The sequence below is a fragment of the Panulirus ornatus genome, chromosome 63, assembly GCF_036320965.1.
Source record: "Panulirus ornatus isolate Po-2019 chromosome 63, ASM3632096v1, whole genome shotgun sequence".
NCBI classification, from domain to species: Eukaryota; Metazoa; Arthropoda; class Malacostraca; order Decapoda; family Palinuridae; genus Panulirus; species Panulirus ornatus.
This window is the reverse complement of record NC_092286.1, coordinates 9,368,491-9,389,223: the sequence shown is the minus strand read 5'-3', so window position 1 is coordinate 9,389,223 and position 20,733 is coordinate 9,368,491. Positions and strand designations below refer to the sequence as shown.

Below are 20,733 nucleotides of genomic sequence, written 5' to 3'. Positions count from 1 at the left end.
TGAAAAACTATTGATTTTACATACTTTTTTCATGAAATAAATATTCTAAGAAAAAATTTAATGGTTCTAAAGACCAATAAGTAAAACATGACAAAAATCCTTTAAAAATTTCAAGGAATGCAGGTTGTAACTGTTAAAAATAAGTAAACTACTAACTTTGAGTGTCTGCTCTGATGTAAACATTCTTGGACATCTAGGACAACGAACATAATCTGCGCGTCTGGAATGTGTACGTAAATGTGAAGTCAAATAGCGAGCTCGAGCAAAGGTTCTCCCACAGATCTGGCAAATGTGACTATCCTTTGTTTCTTTGTGATTTGATGCATTCTGTTCTGGCTTGGTTTTCTCTAATGCTGGCTGGAAAAAAAATGAAATTTTAAACTTTAAATTCTAAACAACAGCTTCTATGTAGAATTAAAAGATTTTTCATTTCATGCTCATTTTGCAAATGAATGGTGCTTATATAATTCAGTCAAAATCAATTTCCATACTAAAAATATTACTCACTGTGCGACTTGTATATGCTCTTCTTTACACCAGATTACAGCACGTTTGATACAAATAACTTTCTCACACACTAGTACAAAGCACATATTAATACAACACACCAGATATACATGAAATGGTATATATATCACTAATGTGTAAAAGGGATCCAGATCAATGCAAAAAAATTAATGTAGGCATGATAGAAATTAGAAGGCTGCGTGATACTGTTTCAAATTTGAAGTCATCTTAACAAGGAAGATACAGGATTATCACCAGGAATAGTTCTTAGGAACACCCTAAAAAGACTTATAAAGAAAATAAGTGAGAGCCCTGTGAATAATTTCTGAAATATTATTTAATATGAGAAATATATAGCATACATGGAGTGAATACAAAAGCCTTTAAATAACTAGCCTCATGGCCAAATTTAATCCCTGATGAACCTCAGACAGATAACTATGCAAGAGCAGCAGTGCAGAGTAACAACAACATTCATCGAGCAAGACATGGTGAGTGCTTTGTGCTACCTCTGCCATTATGGCAAAATCTTTTATGTAATTTAAGTACTAATGTTGGACTGCTTCCTAAATTCAAAAAGGACAACATCTTTTTGGGGCAGGCATAATCTTTTTAAATTCAGAGAATGTACCTATATAATTATTCTTCTCAATTTCTTCTCATAAAACTTTGTAATATCCTTTTAAAATTCTGTCATTTAACCCTTTGCTCCATCAATGCACTTGGCAATTTAACTTATAAACTTTCTTCAAACTTCCACTTCACTGAAAAACATGAAGCTTACCTGTAAAAAAAAAAGGGGGGGGGGGGATCCTAGTCGGGTCTCAATAGTACATATGAATGTGTGAGTGGATTATGTATCAGTATGAATTTTGACATTAGTTACACTTGAAACACCAACTTAAATGTGTACAGCAAATAGGTAAGAAATACCTCTATAAGGATGTGAATGTGTGCAAGTGACAGTATAGAGTCTATATGTACCTTATCAACCCTATTAATTTGGGTATGGAGTAATGATAAAAGACAAACAGTGTTTACCTTCAGAATATCTAAAGCTGAAAAGAAGGTTCATCTATCCCTGAGTATAGTGCTACTTACACATTTTTTGTTTCTCTTCAACCTTAATAAACAGTTAGCTCAAAAGCAATTCACCCAGTCAACTCCTCCATGGCCCTAACTTTTTCATTTGAACACCTATCTCTTTGCAACACTCAAGAGATCTCTAAGACTAAAAGACACAATACGAGTGCTGGCCAATATGATGAGTGATTTTCTCCTTCAAAAGCAGAGCTTACTAAAAGAATGGGTGACACTAGTTGTCTTTTTCCTTCAAGCCTGACTAATGCTCATGAATGATGCCTAATTATATATTCAGACTGCCCATCTTATTGTTCCTTCTAACCTCTAGTTTTCTCCAAGTGTTTTAGGTCACAATAATTGTATAAAAATGGAGTAATCTTAAATATGGAGCACGTATTTACAAAAGTATTTTCTTGAGACAATCAATCACTTCAAAAACTTGCCTGTTCAGGTTGTGGGTGGTGTGTGCGCATGTGAACAGTTTCTAAATAAATACGACGCTGGAATGAAGAACCACAAATTTTACACTGGTGACGCTGAGTCCCATGTTGTTCCTAAAGATGGGAAAGAAATGGAAAACATTTGATATACAGGTGAATGGAAAATATTTACATAAGACAAATGTGGTAATACTTTCTGAAAATTATGAAATAGAAAAAATGATGAACAAAATTAATGCTTTGAGATTTTATGCAATGTAATACCACAGCATGGGTGAAAGGACAAAAGGGGATTAAACTTAACCTAATAAGCATTTATACCACTTCCCACTACCAAATTTTGTGTATGTTGCTTTTAACTCGGCAACGGCACTCATGAAAGTTATAAATCATGCCTGGTAAAAAAAAAAAGTGTATTGTTGTCCTGTGTATGTACAACAAAATCACAAAAAAAAATCAAAAGTTAGGAAGATCCATGCAACCAGCAAGGGCTCATCCTGTTCATTCAACACACTCCAACATCAATATACAAGAAATTATACCAATTGGGGAGTTATTTTCTTCAATAGTACACGATATACTGATATTTTTTCACTGAAGAGGGGTGGAACATTTCTGAATGAATGTGCAATGACAGTACAATATTGAAGAATAAATGCACAGTGAGAAGGTTAATCGTTTCAGTGTTTGTTTTTTATCATATACTATTCCAATGAAAAAATTATTCTATAAGAGGCGCTCAAAATAAAACCATTCTTATTTTCCTATGTGGGCAGCATGGGTGCCCTAACAAGTGGCAGACAGGGAGTATGGATATACTGGGCACTTTGAATGAGTATCGGATAAGTCCTGGAAAAGGGTACAGAACATGTTTATTACAGGGTTACTAAGGCCTCCAAGCTGCTCCAAACACTCATCCTTCGTTAAAGTTTTCATCAATGACCAGCCAACTGATTTTATAATGCACAAGGAATTTAAGTCAACACTGAAGCTTGCAGAAAGTTCCATACAACTTGGACAAAAAACAAAATCAAATTTTCTGTTTCTTATTACAAAATAAAAGAAATACATGTGTATGTAAAGGGTATGTACAAACAAGTGAGTGAACATACTTTGTATGGCTGTGGAATACCAATAATGACGCAGGAAACGGCAATCAAATATAATAATGAATTTTTATTATTATACTCGATCACAGTCTCCCGTGTCAGTGAGGCAGCACAAGGAAACAGACGAAAGAATGGCCCGACCCACCCACATACACATGTATATACCTAAACGCCCACACACGCACATATACGTACTTATACATTTCAACATCTACATACATATACATACACAGACTTATACAAATATTCATGTGTACACATCCACACTTGCTGCCTTCATCCATTCCTGTCACCATCCCGCCACACATGAAATGGCACCCCCATTCCCCAGTGCGCATGAGGTAGCACTAGGAAAAGACAACAAAGGCCACATTCGTTCACACTCAGCCTCTAGTCGTCATGTGTAATGCACCGAAACCATATGTACATATGTTATCCCTGGGGATAGTGAAGAAAGAATACTTCCCACATATTCCCTGCGTGTCATAGGCAGCAACTAAAAGGGGAAGGAGTGGGGGGGGGCTGGAAATCCTGCCCTCTCATTTCTAATTTTCCAAAAGAAGGAACAGAGAAGGGGCCAAGTGAGGATATTCCATCTGAGGCTCAGTCCCCTGTTCTTAACACTACCTCGCTAACACGGGAAATGGCAAATATGTATGAAAAAAAATATATATATATTTTTTTCCATACATATTCACCATTTCCCGCATTAGCAAGGTAGCATTAAGAACAGAGGACTAATACAAGCATCTACTGCATATTTCAAGCAAAAAGTAAATATGGTTAGAAATTATAAGACAACAGATGCCTTTCTCCTAAGACAAAGTTCCTTTGAGAATTGATGTACGTGCCAATTTCCTCTGGTGTGACTACAAGGTACTATACTATAAAAGAATCATATATGCCTGTCAAAAATATTAAGGAGATACTAACCCGTAAATGTCGAGTATAATCCCTTCTTCGTACAAACCCTTTCCCACACATTTTACAAACATGAGGTCTTGATCCTTCATGGTTCAGCTTATGTTCTGTTAGGTCACGCATGTACCTGTTGAGAAACATAAGCTATGAAATACAAGATGCATCACTTGGGAATTAATCGGTATCTTTCACTTTCAACTTTAAACACCTGGAATGCTTACCTCAGAGGTGGTTCACCGCTGAAAAAATGTAACAGTGAAAAGAATTTGAAATTTAAAAGCTTTCTATGAGGACGCTGAATTTCTGTGACTAATCTTTATTCTCAAGGGTCATTCACCCAACAGTGGTGGAGTTTACTTGTATATTGTGCACAGAATCTGCTATTTGTCTGGTCAAAGACTCCAGTCCTGTAAAGCTTCCTCACCCTGAAAGGTGGAAAACTGTAAGAAAAACAAAAGACAGCTTTCTCAGAGTTGTCAGTTGTTAGCTTTCCATGCCCTTCACTCATAAGATGTCAGTTCGGTCTAATGGTAGGTCTGGGCCAGTAACTTCATAGCAAAGAACCCCACATTAACCAAACCATTCTCACCTGTAAGGCTGTAACATTATAAGAACAATGAAACATTAAAAGACACCAACTTCACATTACTCTGGTAACACTGAAATCCTGTGAGTACAATAAAACAAAAATATTATACCTTATACACAAGATTTCATGATCAAGTCAGTTAAGGGCCTGATTTTATGCCCAACTTAACACAATGGTTAAAGTGTCTTCCATACTTGTCAGCTATGTCTGATTCTGACACATTTAATATGTATATGATTGTACGGTAATTTTACAATACAATACATTTTTCAGATTTAACCTTAAATGATGGAAAGTAAAGCTTTAGTATATAAATAGTAAGGATGTTCACCCCATCTAAACAATTTTACTACTGTGTTCAAGTCAAACCTCCTCTACCAAGAACAGCAGGCGGACAACATACCAATGGACCAGTGATGGGACACAACCTGCCAGTCTCAGGCACGCAATGGTAAAATTGCCTAGATTGATTTACATATGAACTTTACCCCTTTCTATGTTCATGCTATACTATTCAAGTACATAACATAAGAAATGACAGAGTGAGAGAGTGAATTTAACAAGATTAAGGACATTTTAGATAAGGATGGTAAAGGAATGTTTTAATTATGTTCAACTTTAACTTTGTGTGTAAAGGTGGCAGTATGGCTGGGGATTTTAGTTTCAAAAGAATCTACTTAAGTGCAAAGTAAAAACTAATAAGAAGAGCAGATTTCACCAAGATTAACTCCAACACCGTGGACATGATAAGAGAATGTGTGCAAGTTACCCAAGAGGCAGTATGCACTAGATTCATTCTTTGAAAATGGAAACAGACTTACGATAACTGACATCAAAACATGTATTAATGGAAATTTCATGGTACTGAAAGAATGCATAGTATCTAACCTGAATGACTTAAGGCACTGGGTGCATACATGTGGCCGTTCTCCAGTATGGATTAGCATATGTGTCTTGAGATTGTACTTTTCTGTAAATGCTTTATCACACACATGGCACTTGAATCTCTGACTGTCATGTGTACGCTGATGTCTTTCTAAGTGTGCCATGGACTGGAAATTTTTTCCACATGTCTGGCACTTATAAGCTACATTCATAGCAAGGTTGTTAGACACTTCATTATCTTCATCTCTGAAAAAGAAAAAAATATATATAATTAGACCAAATTACTGTACTTGACAGCTAATTCAAAAATCATATGTTAGAATCTTAAAGCATAGCATCAATAAATATCCCTACGATGGTGGAAATGGCTGGAAATGCTATCACACCACAATTTACCAAAAAAATTACAATAATACATGAGGAATAAGATGTAAAAGTTAAGGAAATACACAAATTGTTGGCATGGTTAAGCAGTGTGTAGGTGAGCAGAGGCAAAATGAATGACAAGTCTAATTTTAGTTCAAGATGAGAGGGGAGGTCTTACTTCATTCTTGCTCTTGAACTTGGTATCATGCTCAACTTTTATTTCATCCACAGGCACAGCATTAGAGTTACAAGATTCTTTACCTAAAATCACATACTTCCTTGATCCCTTGGGACTGAAAAAAAGAAAGTTACTCAAGTACCCCAAGTGAGTCATACGAGGCAATTATTGACGGAGGGGGCCAGAAACCCTTCCCTCCTTGTGTTACCATTACTGAAAGAAGGAACCAAGCAAGGCTTGGGCTAACATGTCTGCTTATGTGTGAGTATAACCCGGATGGGAAAAAGAGATATACTGGACATACTGTGTTTGAGGGAAAGAAACTGGACGTTTTAGCTCTTAAAGGAAAAGGGAGTAGAAAGGTTTGGCAATGTTGGGTGGTTAAATTCTGGGGTTACTCCAGTGCTTGAAGAAGCTGGATGACATTTGTTTTGATAACAAACTTAATGGCAAAATGTCCCGCTAAAGTAATTTACAAGATCACACACCAAATTAGCTCATTGTGGTATGAGGTTATTACCGATCTAAAACAAGAGAAAATGTAACCATAACACAAACAATCATATACCTGGAAGAGAGGTTTAAAGCTTTGTCAGTCATTCGTACATGCACTCTGCAACTTCAAATGTTATGGATAAATTTTTTAACTTAGTCAAGAATGTAACTGACGAGGGCATGAGAGGATTCACTGTAGCCTTATTCATTGTACTAATTTGTGGAGGAATACATCATCCCAAAGCCATCAATCCATAAATAGTACATTATAAGATCATAAAAAATGTATAAAGGTATTTGTCATATGAAAAGAAAAGGAACAGGAGCTACAATTCATTAATAGATAAAAAAAAATGGTCATTTCTTCAGAACTGAGGTGTGACTAAGTATGCTAATAATAACGGTAGATCTCTGTCAAAAAGAATGCAAGTGTGTCCTAACAATGCTAAGATAGTATCAGTAATGGTTCTATAGTAAAATCAATTTACCTTTGTAATCGTGATGCTTCCTTTTCCCAGAAGAGCTTTGCTGCTCGGGATTCAGCTTTTGCTTTTCGAGGTCGAGGCTGGATGATCTCAACACTTACTTCCTGAGGAGGTCCTTGACTACTTGCACCATGTGCTACCTGAAGTTATAGCACGATATTCCTCACAATTACTGAAAATTTAATGGCAAATACAAGGCCAAAAAAGAAGACGCCCTTAACCTGCAGACAAGTGACCAATATTCAAATTTCCATAATCAAATAGCCCATGTTCAGTCTTCTAATGTACAAGTTAAGTAAATCTCATTCCAAACATACCAACAATGCATCCAAAGAACTTTCATGGAACATTCAAACTGAAAAGGAAACTTCCATACTTAAACCTGAGCACTCCCACTTGGCTCCTTCTTCTGTTCCTTTTAGAAACCGAAATGCAAGAAGGAGAGGAGTTCCAGCCCCCTGCTCCCACCCCCTTTAGTCACCTTCTATATATAGGGGAGAAAGAATATTGCCTATGTATTCCCTGTGTTGTAGAAAGCCACTAAGAGGAGCAGAAGCGGGTGGCTGTCAATTCCTCCACAATTTGCTCTACGCAATATTTAAACTGACTGCAATATTTTTCCACCACATGAAGAAACTGTTCAAAAACCATTTATCAAACAATCTGGCAGTTATATCAGCTTCCCTACATACTCCCCAGTGAATTGGTAGGATGTGCTGTGTTAAGACCTGTTAAGGCCAGGGGATTCTGGAAAAAGAAAACTAGTAATGTTTGACATTCAAAGTTACCCACAACATTACAATAAAACAGGAAAGTCGATCAATATTTCACTCCTTGAAGCTTGAAGCAGACTTGACTTTCTTTGCAATGTATGTTCTTTCAAGCACTTGCTTCAAAAGTAATCTAAGTTTCATCTTTATGCACTTGCTCTGGAAAGTAGCCCTTAGCTTCTATGAAAGCCTTCATCCAGGAATGTGGCAACAGCTGCTCACTGCTAGCAATTTTTTTCTTCTTTTTTTTACTTGTTCACCATTTCCCACATTAGCAAGGTAACACAAGAAATGCCCTTATTTGCTCAAAACCACTCTAGCTATCATGTATAATGCACTGAAACCAGAGCCCAAATCCACAACCAAGCCCCATGAACTACCCTATGGTTTCTCCTGAAATCTTTACATGCCCTCATTCAGCCCAATGATATTAAGTTACCCCCATACACTACATCACTCATATTTGCTTTATCCCATACATGTCTTTCACCATCATCAATATTCAGGCCCCAATAATTCAAAGCTTTGTTTACTCCAAAAAAGTTTATGTATCAACATGTATCCAACGAAGTTGATGTATCAAGACAGTTTAGCAGGAAATTGCACACTGGGTGCAGGAAACATAAAACGACCAAAATGCATCAAAATTAACTAATCTCCAACAAGCAGATCCCTCACCTGTGCATCAAGTGCAGATGAAGGTGATACATGCATCTCTTCCTCGGCTGGAACGGGGAGTCCTCTCAGAGACTGAAGAAGGGTTGAACCATCCCCAGTGTTAGAATCTCCTGCAAAGAAAAATTTTGGCAAACCACATAAACATATGGCATTTTGAGTGCAAGCACTGACAACTGCCTTTAGACCCCATGATTTTCTGAGACAAGTGTCATGCTTTCTGCTTTCCTTGCATTATTTCATGTGAAATACACAGTCCTACAAAAGTCAAACGGCCTGGAAACGCAAACACAACAGCAACTCAATAGCTAATCCCCAAATAGGAACATCCAATGGGCAACTGAAAGCAAAGTTCAAAGCCAACCAGCAGTTTGATTAATTCCTGGATACAAGATCCTAGGATTGTGGTAACAGCTTGGCCTGAAAAACCCAGAGGGCTTGTGACCCTTGATATGTGTAACACACATATGAAGCTTAAATGGATCACTTAATCTCATTGAAAAAGTCCTTCTCTACCTTCACTGGATGAGCTACTATCTGAAGGAGGGGTTTAATAGTACCGATTAAACCACTGTATGACTGGACTATTTCATTAAGGTCTAGTCTGCTTGTAACTGGTAGAATCTCACTGAAAACAGTGTTCCTTCATTCAGCTTACATATTTATGCATCCTATGCGATCTTTCATCAGAATACATTAAAGAACAAGCATTCCCAGTTTGTTGTCACAAGAAGAAAACTTGTATCAAAATTAAGAATTACTGAAAACAAATTCATTCTCAAAAAAGATGAGGGGCATGAAGGTTTTTAGTTCAAAAACTCTGATATGATCATTCAATTTAGTCTTCAGAGCCCCAGTCCAACAAAATTGATTCACGAAAAGGTATATGGTCACATGCAACAGGTCCATCATACATATACATGAAGGGCATAAATGACATAAATAACAGATGGTGTAATTCAATGACAATTTATGGAAATTATGATAATGCTAGAAGCCACAGCATTAATAAAATCAATGCCAGTGTTGATCGTGATGCCACTATAATGGTACAGTCTACTGTACAATACACAAGGAACACAAAAATCACATTACTAGCAAAAAAAAATTTCATAGCCAGTGCTGAATGGCGATGTGAATGTAGGGGAAACAAATATTTCCATTAATTCAACATCTTCAGAACAGAATTCACTCTAGAACTAAAGAATATCCTGATAGTTAATTCAAATTACAGCACAATGGACTGGATTTTCAAGAATCACCCCAAGTTCTATTTCATGTGATTGTACAGACTTGACTGAAAGGACTTTCCATCAAACAGGAATCATTTCTGAACAAAGACTAACCTTCAGTTTTCGGCACTGGCAAATTGCTGACTATCATAGATGAAGAAGGGGGCTGCTTAACTTGTTCTTCCACAACCCCTGGTGGATCGGAAGGCACAGGTGCTGATGTGGGTTCCTGATGAGGACTCTCTGCCAGTGTTAGGAGGACACTGGCCATGGAAGTGTTGCCTTGGTTGTTGAGGTTGCATTGCTAAAAAATGAAGATACAATGAGACCGAGAAAAGCATGAAGTTATAACAGTCTCATTTTATACATATCCCACTCTAGCTGCCAAATATAATGTATCAGAACACAGCTTACCATTCATGCCCAAACTGAGACAATTTCAATATCTCCAGATGGATATTCAAAAACTAGGTTTCAAACTTCAATTTCAAAGCCCCACAGTCATCCTCCTCCTAGCATGCCAATGAGGGCACATTCTGGTGAGTTTTCTAAGGAAGAAATTATACATATTTTTGCTAGTGTAGAGAAGCAAGCAGATGAGGATCCTACAGTATTTGACGGATGATCTGTCTTGAGATCATGCGAAGTGATTTTGTGGACAAAGACTCTTCCAACACTGAAAATTCATCGAGTAGAAGCTGGGGAAGGTTTTCTAGCAAAAATGGAGGCAATTCTGCCATCATCCTACTTGACCTTGACAATAGTGCAGCTGGTAAATTAAACTTTTATATTTTTGCTGTTCTGAAAAAATTACCGATAAAGCATAATGATTATAACACGAGAAGGAATAGAGTGAATTGGAACGATGTGGTATAATGGGGTGGACGTGCTGTCAATGGATTGAACCAGGGCATGTGAAGTGTCTGTGGTAAATCATGGAAAGTTTTGTGGGGCCTGGATGTGGAAAGGGAGCTGTGGTTTCGGTGCATTACACATGACAGCTAGAGACTGAATGAATGTGGCCTATGTTGTCTTTTCCTAGCGCTACCTCACACACGCACAGGGGGAGGGGGGTGTCATTTCATGTGTGGTGGAGTGGCGAAGGGAATGGATGAAGGCAGCAAGTGTGAATTTGTATATGTCTGTGTATGTATATGTATGTATACGTTGAAATGTATAGATATGTATATGTGCGTGTGAGGGTGTTTTATGTATATACATGTGTATGTGGGTGGGTTAGGCCATTCTTTCATCTGTTTCCTTGCGCTACCTCGCTAATGCAGGAGACAGTGACTAAGTATAATAATAATAATAATAATAATAATAATAATAATAATAATAATAATAATAAAAATAATAATAAAAAAAAATAACCAGACCAGTTTTTTCAGTGTAGGTCAATAGAAGAGTCAAACATGCAAAGTGGGAACTCACCTGACACTCAGGCCTTACTCTCACACTTTTTATCGCATTGTGCTAAAACATATCCAAAACTTCTATATATTATTACAGTGAAAGAAATGGCTATAATGCACTTCGGAAATGATTTCTCACTGTTGTACGAATATCTTTGAAACTATATGGTTAAACACTGTTCTCAAACAACTTGAAAAATTTGAATATTGAGGGTTGGAAAGGAAAACTCAGTGTGACATTAAAGGGAAAAATGTGGAAATAAACTGACTTATAAGAATATCTTAAACATTTTCTGATACAATTACACCTAAGCTTCAACTTAGGAAGGGGTTGCATTCCTTGAAAACTTGTTGCAAAATGTATCCAACTTAAGGCAACAGTGAAACCCATCTTATAAGGTTATGTGCCAGTCAAAAGATTTTCCCTATGTAACTCTTATGGATGCATTATAAAGTACCTGAAACAACTTAACATCCACACATATCATATAGCATACCAAACTCTATCATGACATAATTAAACAGCTTACTACCCACGCATATCATACAACATACCAAACTCTGTCATGACATAATTTAGATGGCATTTAAAGAAAGTTTCCAAAAAAAGGAACAGTACTGAATCATAATGAGGTTTATCTAGGTGCTGCTGGAATGGGATGGGTTGGGCTGACGGTTACTGGGATGGCAAGAGAGGGGCATCAGGGTTATCTATATCATGCCTTGAATTACACGACTCAACAATTGTTGCTATATAATGGGTAATGGAGATGATACTTCACAGATTTTTCAAAAAGGTGTGGTGATAGAATGAGGTGTTCATGAAGTTGAAAGAGGGCTACTAGAAGAGAAAAGGTTGTTGCTAGCTTTGTCTATGTCACCCTCTGAATAATCTAATGCTACAACTGTTTTAAATGGAGGGAATCTACACTTACTGAAATGCCTACACTTACCGTAGACATGGTAAATAAAAGGGGAGCAGAGAGCACAAAATGAATGTATTTTACCAGTTGGAGGGATACAACTGTAAACAAATACCTCAAATTACAGTGACATACTTCATAATGAAAAGAAAATATCAAAAGCAAATTCTTTTTAATCTATCAGAAGTCAGTAATCATACCCTAATTCTTAAGTGTCTAAAAAGTTACAAGTCAAAGCGTTATAACTCAAGGCCCTGGTGTATGACGACAGCAAGAGAGAATGTCAAGATAAGTGTATGCATTACTTATTTGGAATTCCACAAACTATCACTCTGAACAACAAGTACAATACAAAATAAATGAACAACATAATAAACAAAGAGAATGCTAACCTTGTTTTGAGATATAACTGTTGGTGATCCAGCCGACATGTTCAGATTATTGAATGGCAGTGAGCCTACTAACAACACTGGGGCACTGTCATTCTGCTGAGTGTTGATGTTTGCATTCCCCATGAGGATAGTGGAATTCTCCCCACTATTGCTCATTTGAGATATCAATGCTGGAAGTGAAGCCATATTCTGTCCATTAGACAAACTTATAGCATGATTTTCTCCTGAGGGAAGCAGCAGGCCTCCATCATTACTAGAAGGAAGAGTGATGGTGCACAATGACGATTCAGGCTGCTCTTCTTGTTTATCTAGGGTAGGACTGACTTTTCTTTGATGCTTTGGTTGTGTTTGTTGCTGGCTTGAAAGTACACCTGTCATAGTAAGCACAGCTTGCTTTCCCTGATTTTTGGTGAAATCTACCGTTGTTGAATGAGGTAAAACAGGTAAGCCTGTCGGAAGAACATTAACATTTGGGTACTGGAGAATAACATTATTGGTTTCTAAATGATGAGGAGTGACATTGGCTGTGGAAGGTGCTATAACAAGGGGTACTTGAGATGAACATCCCCCTACTTGCACAACACCCTGTGGGGTAGCCTGTGAGTGGGTCAGAGGCAAACACAGCTGAGACGGGACATTTGCACCACCATTTATTTGAAGAGGCTGAGAAAGTTGTGAGGTAAGGTGAGTTGTAGTATTCCCCTGAACTGCTAGCAAGTGAGATGAGTGAGTTGCTGTCACATGAGTGACACACTCACTCTGACTTCCATAATGTAAACCACACACAGAACACTGGAACATTACTCGGTGATTTGAGGTAACATGGAGGTCCATGTGCGCTTGTGAGCAAACCAACGCTCCACATGGTCCACACTGCAGTGGTGTGGTGGCCTCAACCCCACATTCACTACAAGTAACCCCAGCTAATCTCATGAACCCTTGAACCTTTCCCTCAACTACTGAGGTTAAATTCTGACCACTTTTCTCATCAGCCTGAATTGGGTTACTTTCAACCACTGTGGGAACTGCTATGGTGGCCGAGGGTACTAACACCGGCGTGACAGTCAGTGCAGTTTCTTGGACAGATGGTGGGTTATTTACTATGAGAGGTGCGATCGTCAAAGGATGCTCTTGAAGTGATGATGGGTCATCTGGGTAGTCAGCATCTTCCATATTTTCAGTTCCAGTTTTCTTAAGATTTCTCAATATACTTGAAGTACCACTTAAAACTTGTTGCACTTTCCGACGTTCTAATGCACATACACTTTCCACTGTTCGTCGAACAATTTCACTGAGGTCTTGACTACCCAATTCTGGCACAACATATATCTGAAATAAGGACAGAATATTATGGTTCACTTTTATCAGTTCTCTAACTGTTGTGTGTAATGCACTGAAACCACAGGCCCCCATCCACCACCAAGCTCCACTGACCTCTTCATATGCCCTAATTCAATCCATCAACAACGCATCACCTCCTGTATACCACACTGCTCCAATTCATCTTTATTACAAGAATGCCTTACAAACACCTGCATGTTCAGGCCAAGAGCATTCGAAACTTTTTTCACGCCATCCTTCCACCTCCCATTCAGTCACTCCACTTCTGATGCATATATCCTCTTTGCCAACATCTCTCTTATTCTCTCCATATATCCAAACCATTTCAGCACAACTTCTTCAGTTCTACCATACTCTTTTCATTATCACATCTTTCCTTTACTCAATCATTTCTTACTCTGTGAACCTTCTTCACATCATATAGTGCCCTTAAATGTTTCATTTCCAATACAATCATCTTCTGTACATTGTCATCTAAAGCCCATGTCTCACATCCATACAACACCTTTGGGAATACTATACCTTCCAACATACCCATCTTCACCCACCCATATAGTGACCCCTCTTTCAACACTTTCCTCAATGCTTTTAGGATCTTTACAGTGATGTTTCCTGAGGGGTGGGATGGCGCCAGTAATGGATGAGGGCAAGCAAGTATGAATATGTGCAAGTGTATATATGCATATGTCTGTGTACTCCACTTGTCCTGAAACATACTTTCTTTTTAAAACTAAAGCCCTCTGCTGCTTGCTCTGATTGCTGGGAGGGTAACGTACTTCATTATTGAAGTATTTTCCCATTTGCAATATATTCAAATGCAACCTGGATATAGATGACTGCTGAATCTTTGACCTACCCTGTCTAGACTCAGAAATGTCACTAGAAAATTCAAAATCCAATTTCTTTTCTTGTTCTCCTCCTCCTCCTCCTCCATTTCACTCTTACCAATACTGCACTTTCAGTCTTATCACATATCTACTTATTACCTAACTGTGCAAGCAGAGGACAGATGTTTAATTTGGGTGTCAACCATAACAAAATACTTAATTCAGAGATAAAAAGATAGAGATTGTGGTACTAAAAACTATCAGGAATATATTGCAAGTTCCACCCAACTAACCATGGAAAACAGTGCTGATACTGATATACACAGAAATGTGCATAAACGATGTTCATCCTATATTTGTGTGCATACAGCATCATCTTACCTCATGTCTGGACTTTTTGTTGGTTCCATCAAGTCGCTCAAAAGCCAAGTTGTGTTGTTTCTGAAGATGATTTCTCAGATCCTGAGAATATGCATAGCTTTGTGCACAAACACCACAGACCTTATAAAGCAAAGATTAAAAAAGATAAGTTCATTTTGAAGTTTGTATTCTAATCTTCAAATCCATATACCTTTATATATCAAATGCCCTTTAAGTGAATGACCTGTCTTTAGTTATCAATAATTATCAAATATTCTAAAAGAAACATTTTTCGTGGCAAATTATTTGATATCCAAAGTGAAAAGTCAATGTATTCAATAGTGTTAGCGTAAAAGGTCTGACTACAATGTAATAAGCACTCTTACAATCATGTATTTTCACTATGCAAGTATATCATATACCCGAAAAGTAAAAGGTTTGGTGTCCCTAATTATAACAGATGCTTTCACTGTGATAGCACAAGCCCATAAATATCAAGTGTTCTTAAAAGAAATTGGTTTGGCCTATACAAATAAGATTCTTAAAAATCTAGCTAAATATGCCTGATGGGCACATTCTTCCAGTCCTGTTCAGTCAAAGCTGGGGAACTGTGACATGGAAATTTTCAATACTCTAACAAATCTCCCTAAAAACTACAATTTGTGAGTCAACCAGCTGCACTTCAAGAAACAAAATAGAACTGTCATCATTATGTCATAAAGTAACCCCAAATGGAGTTGACTCATGGCCTGTACATTACATGTCCACCTTCTACAAGTATTTGCCTTCAACATATTCAATAAGTCAGCGCTGGTAGGCAGATTTTGCCCTCAAGCCTCTTCCCTAAGATTGAGGAGAGACATATACATTCTAACAAACATAAATGCATATACCTGAGGATACTGAAGAAAGAAAGCAACTCACGTATCTCCTGCTTGTCATAGAAAGTGACTGGGGTAGCACTGAATCTGAAATCCTCTCAAACTGTATTATCACTTTCTAAAGGCATAGAAAAGGGAGCCAAGTGATGAATTTTCCACAAAGGCTCAATTTTTGATACTACCTCACAAAGGAAGAAAAGACAAAGAAGTACAAGAAAAAATCACTCTTCCAGTAAAACTTAGAGATTAAATTATGAGATCTTGAAACTACAAATATATATATCCCAAGTCATTGAAGGACAGCTCTAAATATTTGCATTATTTCATTAATTTACTCGTCCTATTCCTTTCCTCATCTTTATGGCACAGCCCCCATTCCACATACTGGTATCCACATCAGGGATGGGCCTGTATTAATCTATTCACAGTGAGACAGACAGATGACTACCCACACATGGTCATTGAAACTAAGTCCACTATTCATAGCCTGTATTAATCTATTCACAGTGAGACAGACAGATGACTACCCAGACATGGTCATTGAAACTAAGTCCACCATTTATAGCCAGTAAGGCTAACCATTACAACCTGTACTGTAATCAAGGTGGTATACAACAAATGGGATAAGATGTATACTATCAAATGAAGAAACAGACAATACCTTGGGAGTAAGAAAATTTGAGAGCCTTATGTAATGAAACTTGCAGTGATGAAATGTGTTCACCAAAGATTACCTTCATAAATCCTAATTAATACCTCCTCCACAATACCTGCTATTTCAAAATTGATTCATATGTGCACCTTACCCAGCGTTTGAGATGATAATGAACCATAAGGCGATGACGAAGGAGGTTAGTCTTGTCTCCAAACATCTTGCCACATTCAATGCATGCTTCTTTGTGATTTCCATGGATCATGCGGTGGTGGGCTCGGCATTGCTTAAATGCCAAGAAAATTATGATTTATCAAACAGTTAATGTAATACTAGAGATATTTTGGCTACTATGTGGATTAACTTAATACTTTATATCAACTTTATTTCTATTCAAGGCCAGTTAAGTTCATATAAATTATACCCTCAACTCTCAAATACTGTTAAGAAAGCACCCATCAGAGAGAAAGGGGGCCAAAGGTACATGTTTCTTTTACCATAACTTTCAAGTTTACCAATAAGGCACTCTTGTTAATGGAATAACAGCAATAACAAAGTAGCTGAAGAATCAACATGAAACTAAATTTCTGAGGAGAGTAATGCAATTATGCTCCAGTTAAAACAGTGGGGTCCTGTTCTTGGAAAATGTGGCAAAAATCAAAGTGAATCCATTTTTCCCATATGAACATCCTAGGAACCTAAATTTGGATTATTTACCATAACAAAAGACTAAGTTGATATACAGACAGTAAAGTACATATTCAGATGTTAATTCAATACACAGGATAGTATAATCGAAATGAATAATTACCAGATAAGGTCATATATCTTGCCTATACAAGTGGACTGAGATGATGAGGTGAGTGGCAGAGTTAGGCGGACAAAAGGGAAGGATAGTCTATCAATGAAATAGGATATGTAGACTCTTTCTGGCTGAATTGATCCAAAGCCTGTTAGACTATTCTTTCTTCTAATGATAAAATGCTTCCATAGCAATTAAGACGGACAACCATCACCCTAACAGCTTGGGAACTACAGTCTCCCCAAGGACCATCCTTACTGAAAACAGCCACTGACTCTTCAATAAGCTGGAAAACCAACGACAATTATTTTCATTTTACCACATATTGTACCATTGGTTGGGAGATAAGCAAAGCTTTCTTCCAATGTTCAGTGATCCTTCACCAGCATTTACACGGTCCAAAAGATTTTATTTCAAGTGTAATGCTTGAAGAGTAATGTACACTTATATACATGACTAAAGGATTACAGCCATACATCACAGCTTTAAAAATCACAATTTCACAACACTGAGTGAATCTGTTTCTTCACTGACATAGGGCAGTAAGTGAAATGACATTAAAGGGGGCAACTGTACAAAAATTCAATATGAGCCATTTGGAGAGTATGACTTTGTTGGTATAAGAAATGTAACCCAGTCTAATGAACCCATCAATAAGATGGGTCCAATAATACTTAAAATGGGCTATGTTCCACTAACTGAAAGGGGTTAAGATGTCTTATATTATGTGTGAACAGAAAATGATGAAAGCAAATAGTCTAAGAATTAAGCATTTGGGAGATACAATATGATTAAAGAAGCAGTTATATTTAAGTTGAATACTAAAGTAGATGTGAGGGGAGAAAAAGAGCTAGCCACAAACAATGTTAAAGGGTGCTGTATTTATGACTGACTGACTGACTGCAAAAATAAAGGAATACAATGATCGTGTGGGTAGGATAATCTATGTAAACCACTTCAGTATACAGTAGAAAATGGATACAAGAAATTGAAAACCAAAAGAAAAATAAAGGAATACAATGATCGTGTGGGTAGGATAATCTATGTAAACCACTTCAGTATACAGTAGAAAATGGATACAAGAAATTGAAAACCAAAAGAAAAATATTCGAACACCTTTACAGTAATCCATTTATTCAGTATGCAGTACTATCACATTAATTCTTGTTTTTACTAACCTGTAAACGTTTGAAGCACTTTCCGCATGTTTCACATACATATGGTTTTTCACCTGTGTGGATCCGCATATGCACTTGAAGCTGGCTTGCATATGCATATCTTCGTGGGCATTTTGGGCAAGAAAGCCTGGAAAAAACAATACTAAACTCAAAGATTACAATGAAATTATTCAAATCCTCAATGAAATTACATTCTATTGTAGACTCATACTATATAATAAATGGTTATAATCTTCAGAAATACATGAGATCATATCAATTGCCAGATTAAAAATAATCATCACTGCAAGAACTTAAACTCTGCATTACCTAGTTTTATGTAAAGGATCATGAACTCTGGCATGGACAGCGAGTCGCCGAGCAGACATGAAGGATTCATCACAAGTGCTACAAACAAACTTCTGGTCATGAGAAGCCATATGTCGCTGTAGACTACGAGGACGGACATAATTACGGCCACACTTGTCACATGACCAAAGAGGTTCACGTTCACCATGGGAAATTAGGTGCCTGATGAGAAAAACTATAAATTCAGAATTAACACCAAATACAGTGTCAACAGTGATTCAAACAATGTCAAAAGCAATTACAAATTATCCCATTAATATTCAGTTGTTATCTCTCCCATTTTATAGTTGGAAGGCTCATACACACCTTCTTTAAACAATAAAGTTTTACCTCTTTCCATTTCAATACATTCTCCAGCAGGATGCTCAACTTCTTATCCTTCCATATAATCTATGATATCTAAAATTTTTCTCACTCTTCTCATTTATGTCACTCTTTCAGATATTCCCTCTAGTTTCATGCCATCCATAATTCTATAGAACACCACTACTCCATTCTATATTTCATCAAAGTGGCAAACAAATATAAAAATGTCTTTTTCTTCATTCATGTTCGTTGTTTCCCATGTAAGCGAAGTAGTGCAAGGAACAGATGAAGAAAAGGCAGGAGGGAGTGACGGAATAGAGTGAATTAGCACAGGGGCATGCAGGATACGATACACTGAGGTGGTTGAGGGAATCCATGTAAAGGTTATAGAGCTTGGTTGTCTACAGGGGGCTCTGTGCATACTGCTACCCTCTCACTCACCACTCCCACACAACTTGCCAGATATATTCAACAAACTTAAACCCATGTAATGCAAACAGCCACTTTTGTTCTTGCCTTAAACCAAGGCATTATATAGGCATTCCTCCATTCCTCAGGCACTTCAACTTCAGCAAAACAAAAAAAAAAAATCTGTTGAATGTAATGCCTTCAAGACCTAGTTTCTGCCCATCTCTCTGCCAAAAATTCCTCAGAACTTTCCTCTCTCTTTTGACTTATCAGTAGTTCCACCTTTTGACTCAATGAATGTACGTGGTATTACTGTAACATCAACACTAACTTGGAAACTTCACATAATAAAACAGCTAAGTCTGCATCTATCAAACTGGGAGTCCTGTTTAGATGACAAAATTTCTTTTCTTGCACACAGTTGCTCTGTTTTATACAAAGGAATAATCTGTCCTTATATGGAGCACTGCTCTCACATCTGGGGTGATTCTAGAAACCCCTGCATCTTTATTTGACAGCATTAAGCCAAAATGGCCCGACTTATCAGGTCTCCTGGAATAACTTCAAAAGTTGACCCACTTGTACTATGCTGCAATCCTAAGCACTAGCTGCTTGTGTGCCCCCACCATCAGCTAGACTATAAAATACTATGTAGCTGCAGGCAACTCAAGGATGGGCCTTTAGAATATCTCTTCCTTCCCTACACCTCAAAGCTTTGGAACTCTCTATCCCCTCATGTCTTTCAAACTAACTGAGACCAGGCACTTTTAAAAGACAAGTTTATTAATTCCTCCAAAATTTGTAAATACTCTTCCTTGTGTCTTCTTTTTCCATTTCATTAACCTCTTTATATTTCAGTTAACGCCTGACCTTGATGGGAACTTTTGTTAGTGACTAAAGTATTCAATATTAACAAAAAATAAAAACCCAAACTATCCAATCAACAACATTGTCACCCCCTTTCCTGATGAATTCAATGGCAATTCCATCCACTCTGTCTGCTTTTCCACATTTCATCTAATGCAAGGCATTCGCTAACTCTTTTGTCTTCATATCTTCACCACACCACTTGCCATGAATCTCGCTTCACATTCAAACAACCCTTATATGCCATCTTATCATCTAACACATTCATCAGTCCTTCAAAATACAAGATCTCTTCACC

At 37.4% G+C, this 20,733-nt stretch overlaps 1 protein-coding gene across 3 annotated transcripts in view; it reads right to left on the bottom strand.

The window, feature by feature from the left end:
• LOC139746004 (uncharacterized) overlaps nucleotides 1-20,733 on the bottom strand; it is a 223,409-nt gene that overhangs the window by 1,825 nt on the left and 200,851 nt on the right. For 2 of the 3 annotated variants that reach the window (XM_071656794.1, XM_071656793.1), the window contains 12 exons: nucleotides 18,816-19,016; nucleotides 18,507-18,648; nucleotides 16,681-16,812; nucleotides 15,015-15,134; nucleotides 12,466-13,794; nucleotides 9,850-10,039; nucleotides 8,507-8,616; nucleotides 7,062-7,198; nucleotides 5,538-5,780; nucleotides 4,073-4,187; nucleotides 2,030-2,144; nucleotides 157-353 (listed from right to left, as the gene is read on the bottom strand). In XM_071656794.1, the coding sequence (XP_071512895.1) occupies nucleotides 157-353; nucleotides 2,030-2,144; nucleotides 4,073-4,187; nucleotides 5,538-5,780; nucleotides 7,062-7,198; nucleotides 8,507-8,616; nucleotides 9,850-10,039; nucleotides 12,466-13,794; nucleotides 15,015-15,134; nucleotides 16,681-16,812; nucleotides 18,507-18,648; nucleotides 18,816-19,016 (3,031 nt within the window). The remainder of the gene's footprint in view (nucleotides 1-156; nucleotides 354-2,029; nucleotides 2,145-4,072; nucleotides 4,188-5,537; nucleotides 5,781-7,061; nucleotides 7,199-8,506; nucleotides 8,617-9,849; nucleotides 10,040-12,465; nucleotides 13,795-15,014; nucleotides 15,135-16,680; nucleotides 16,813-18,506; nucleotides 18,649-18,815; nucleotides 19,017-20,733) is intronic. The other variant, XM_071656795.1, reaches the window with a different exon arrangement.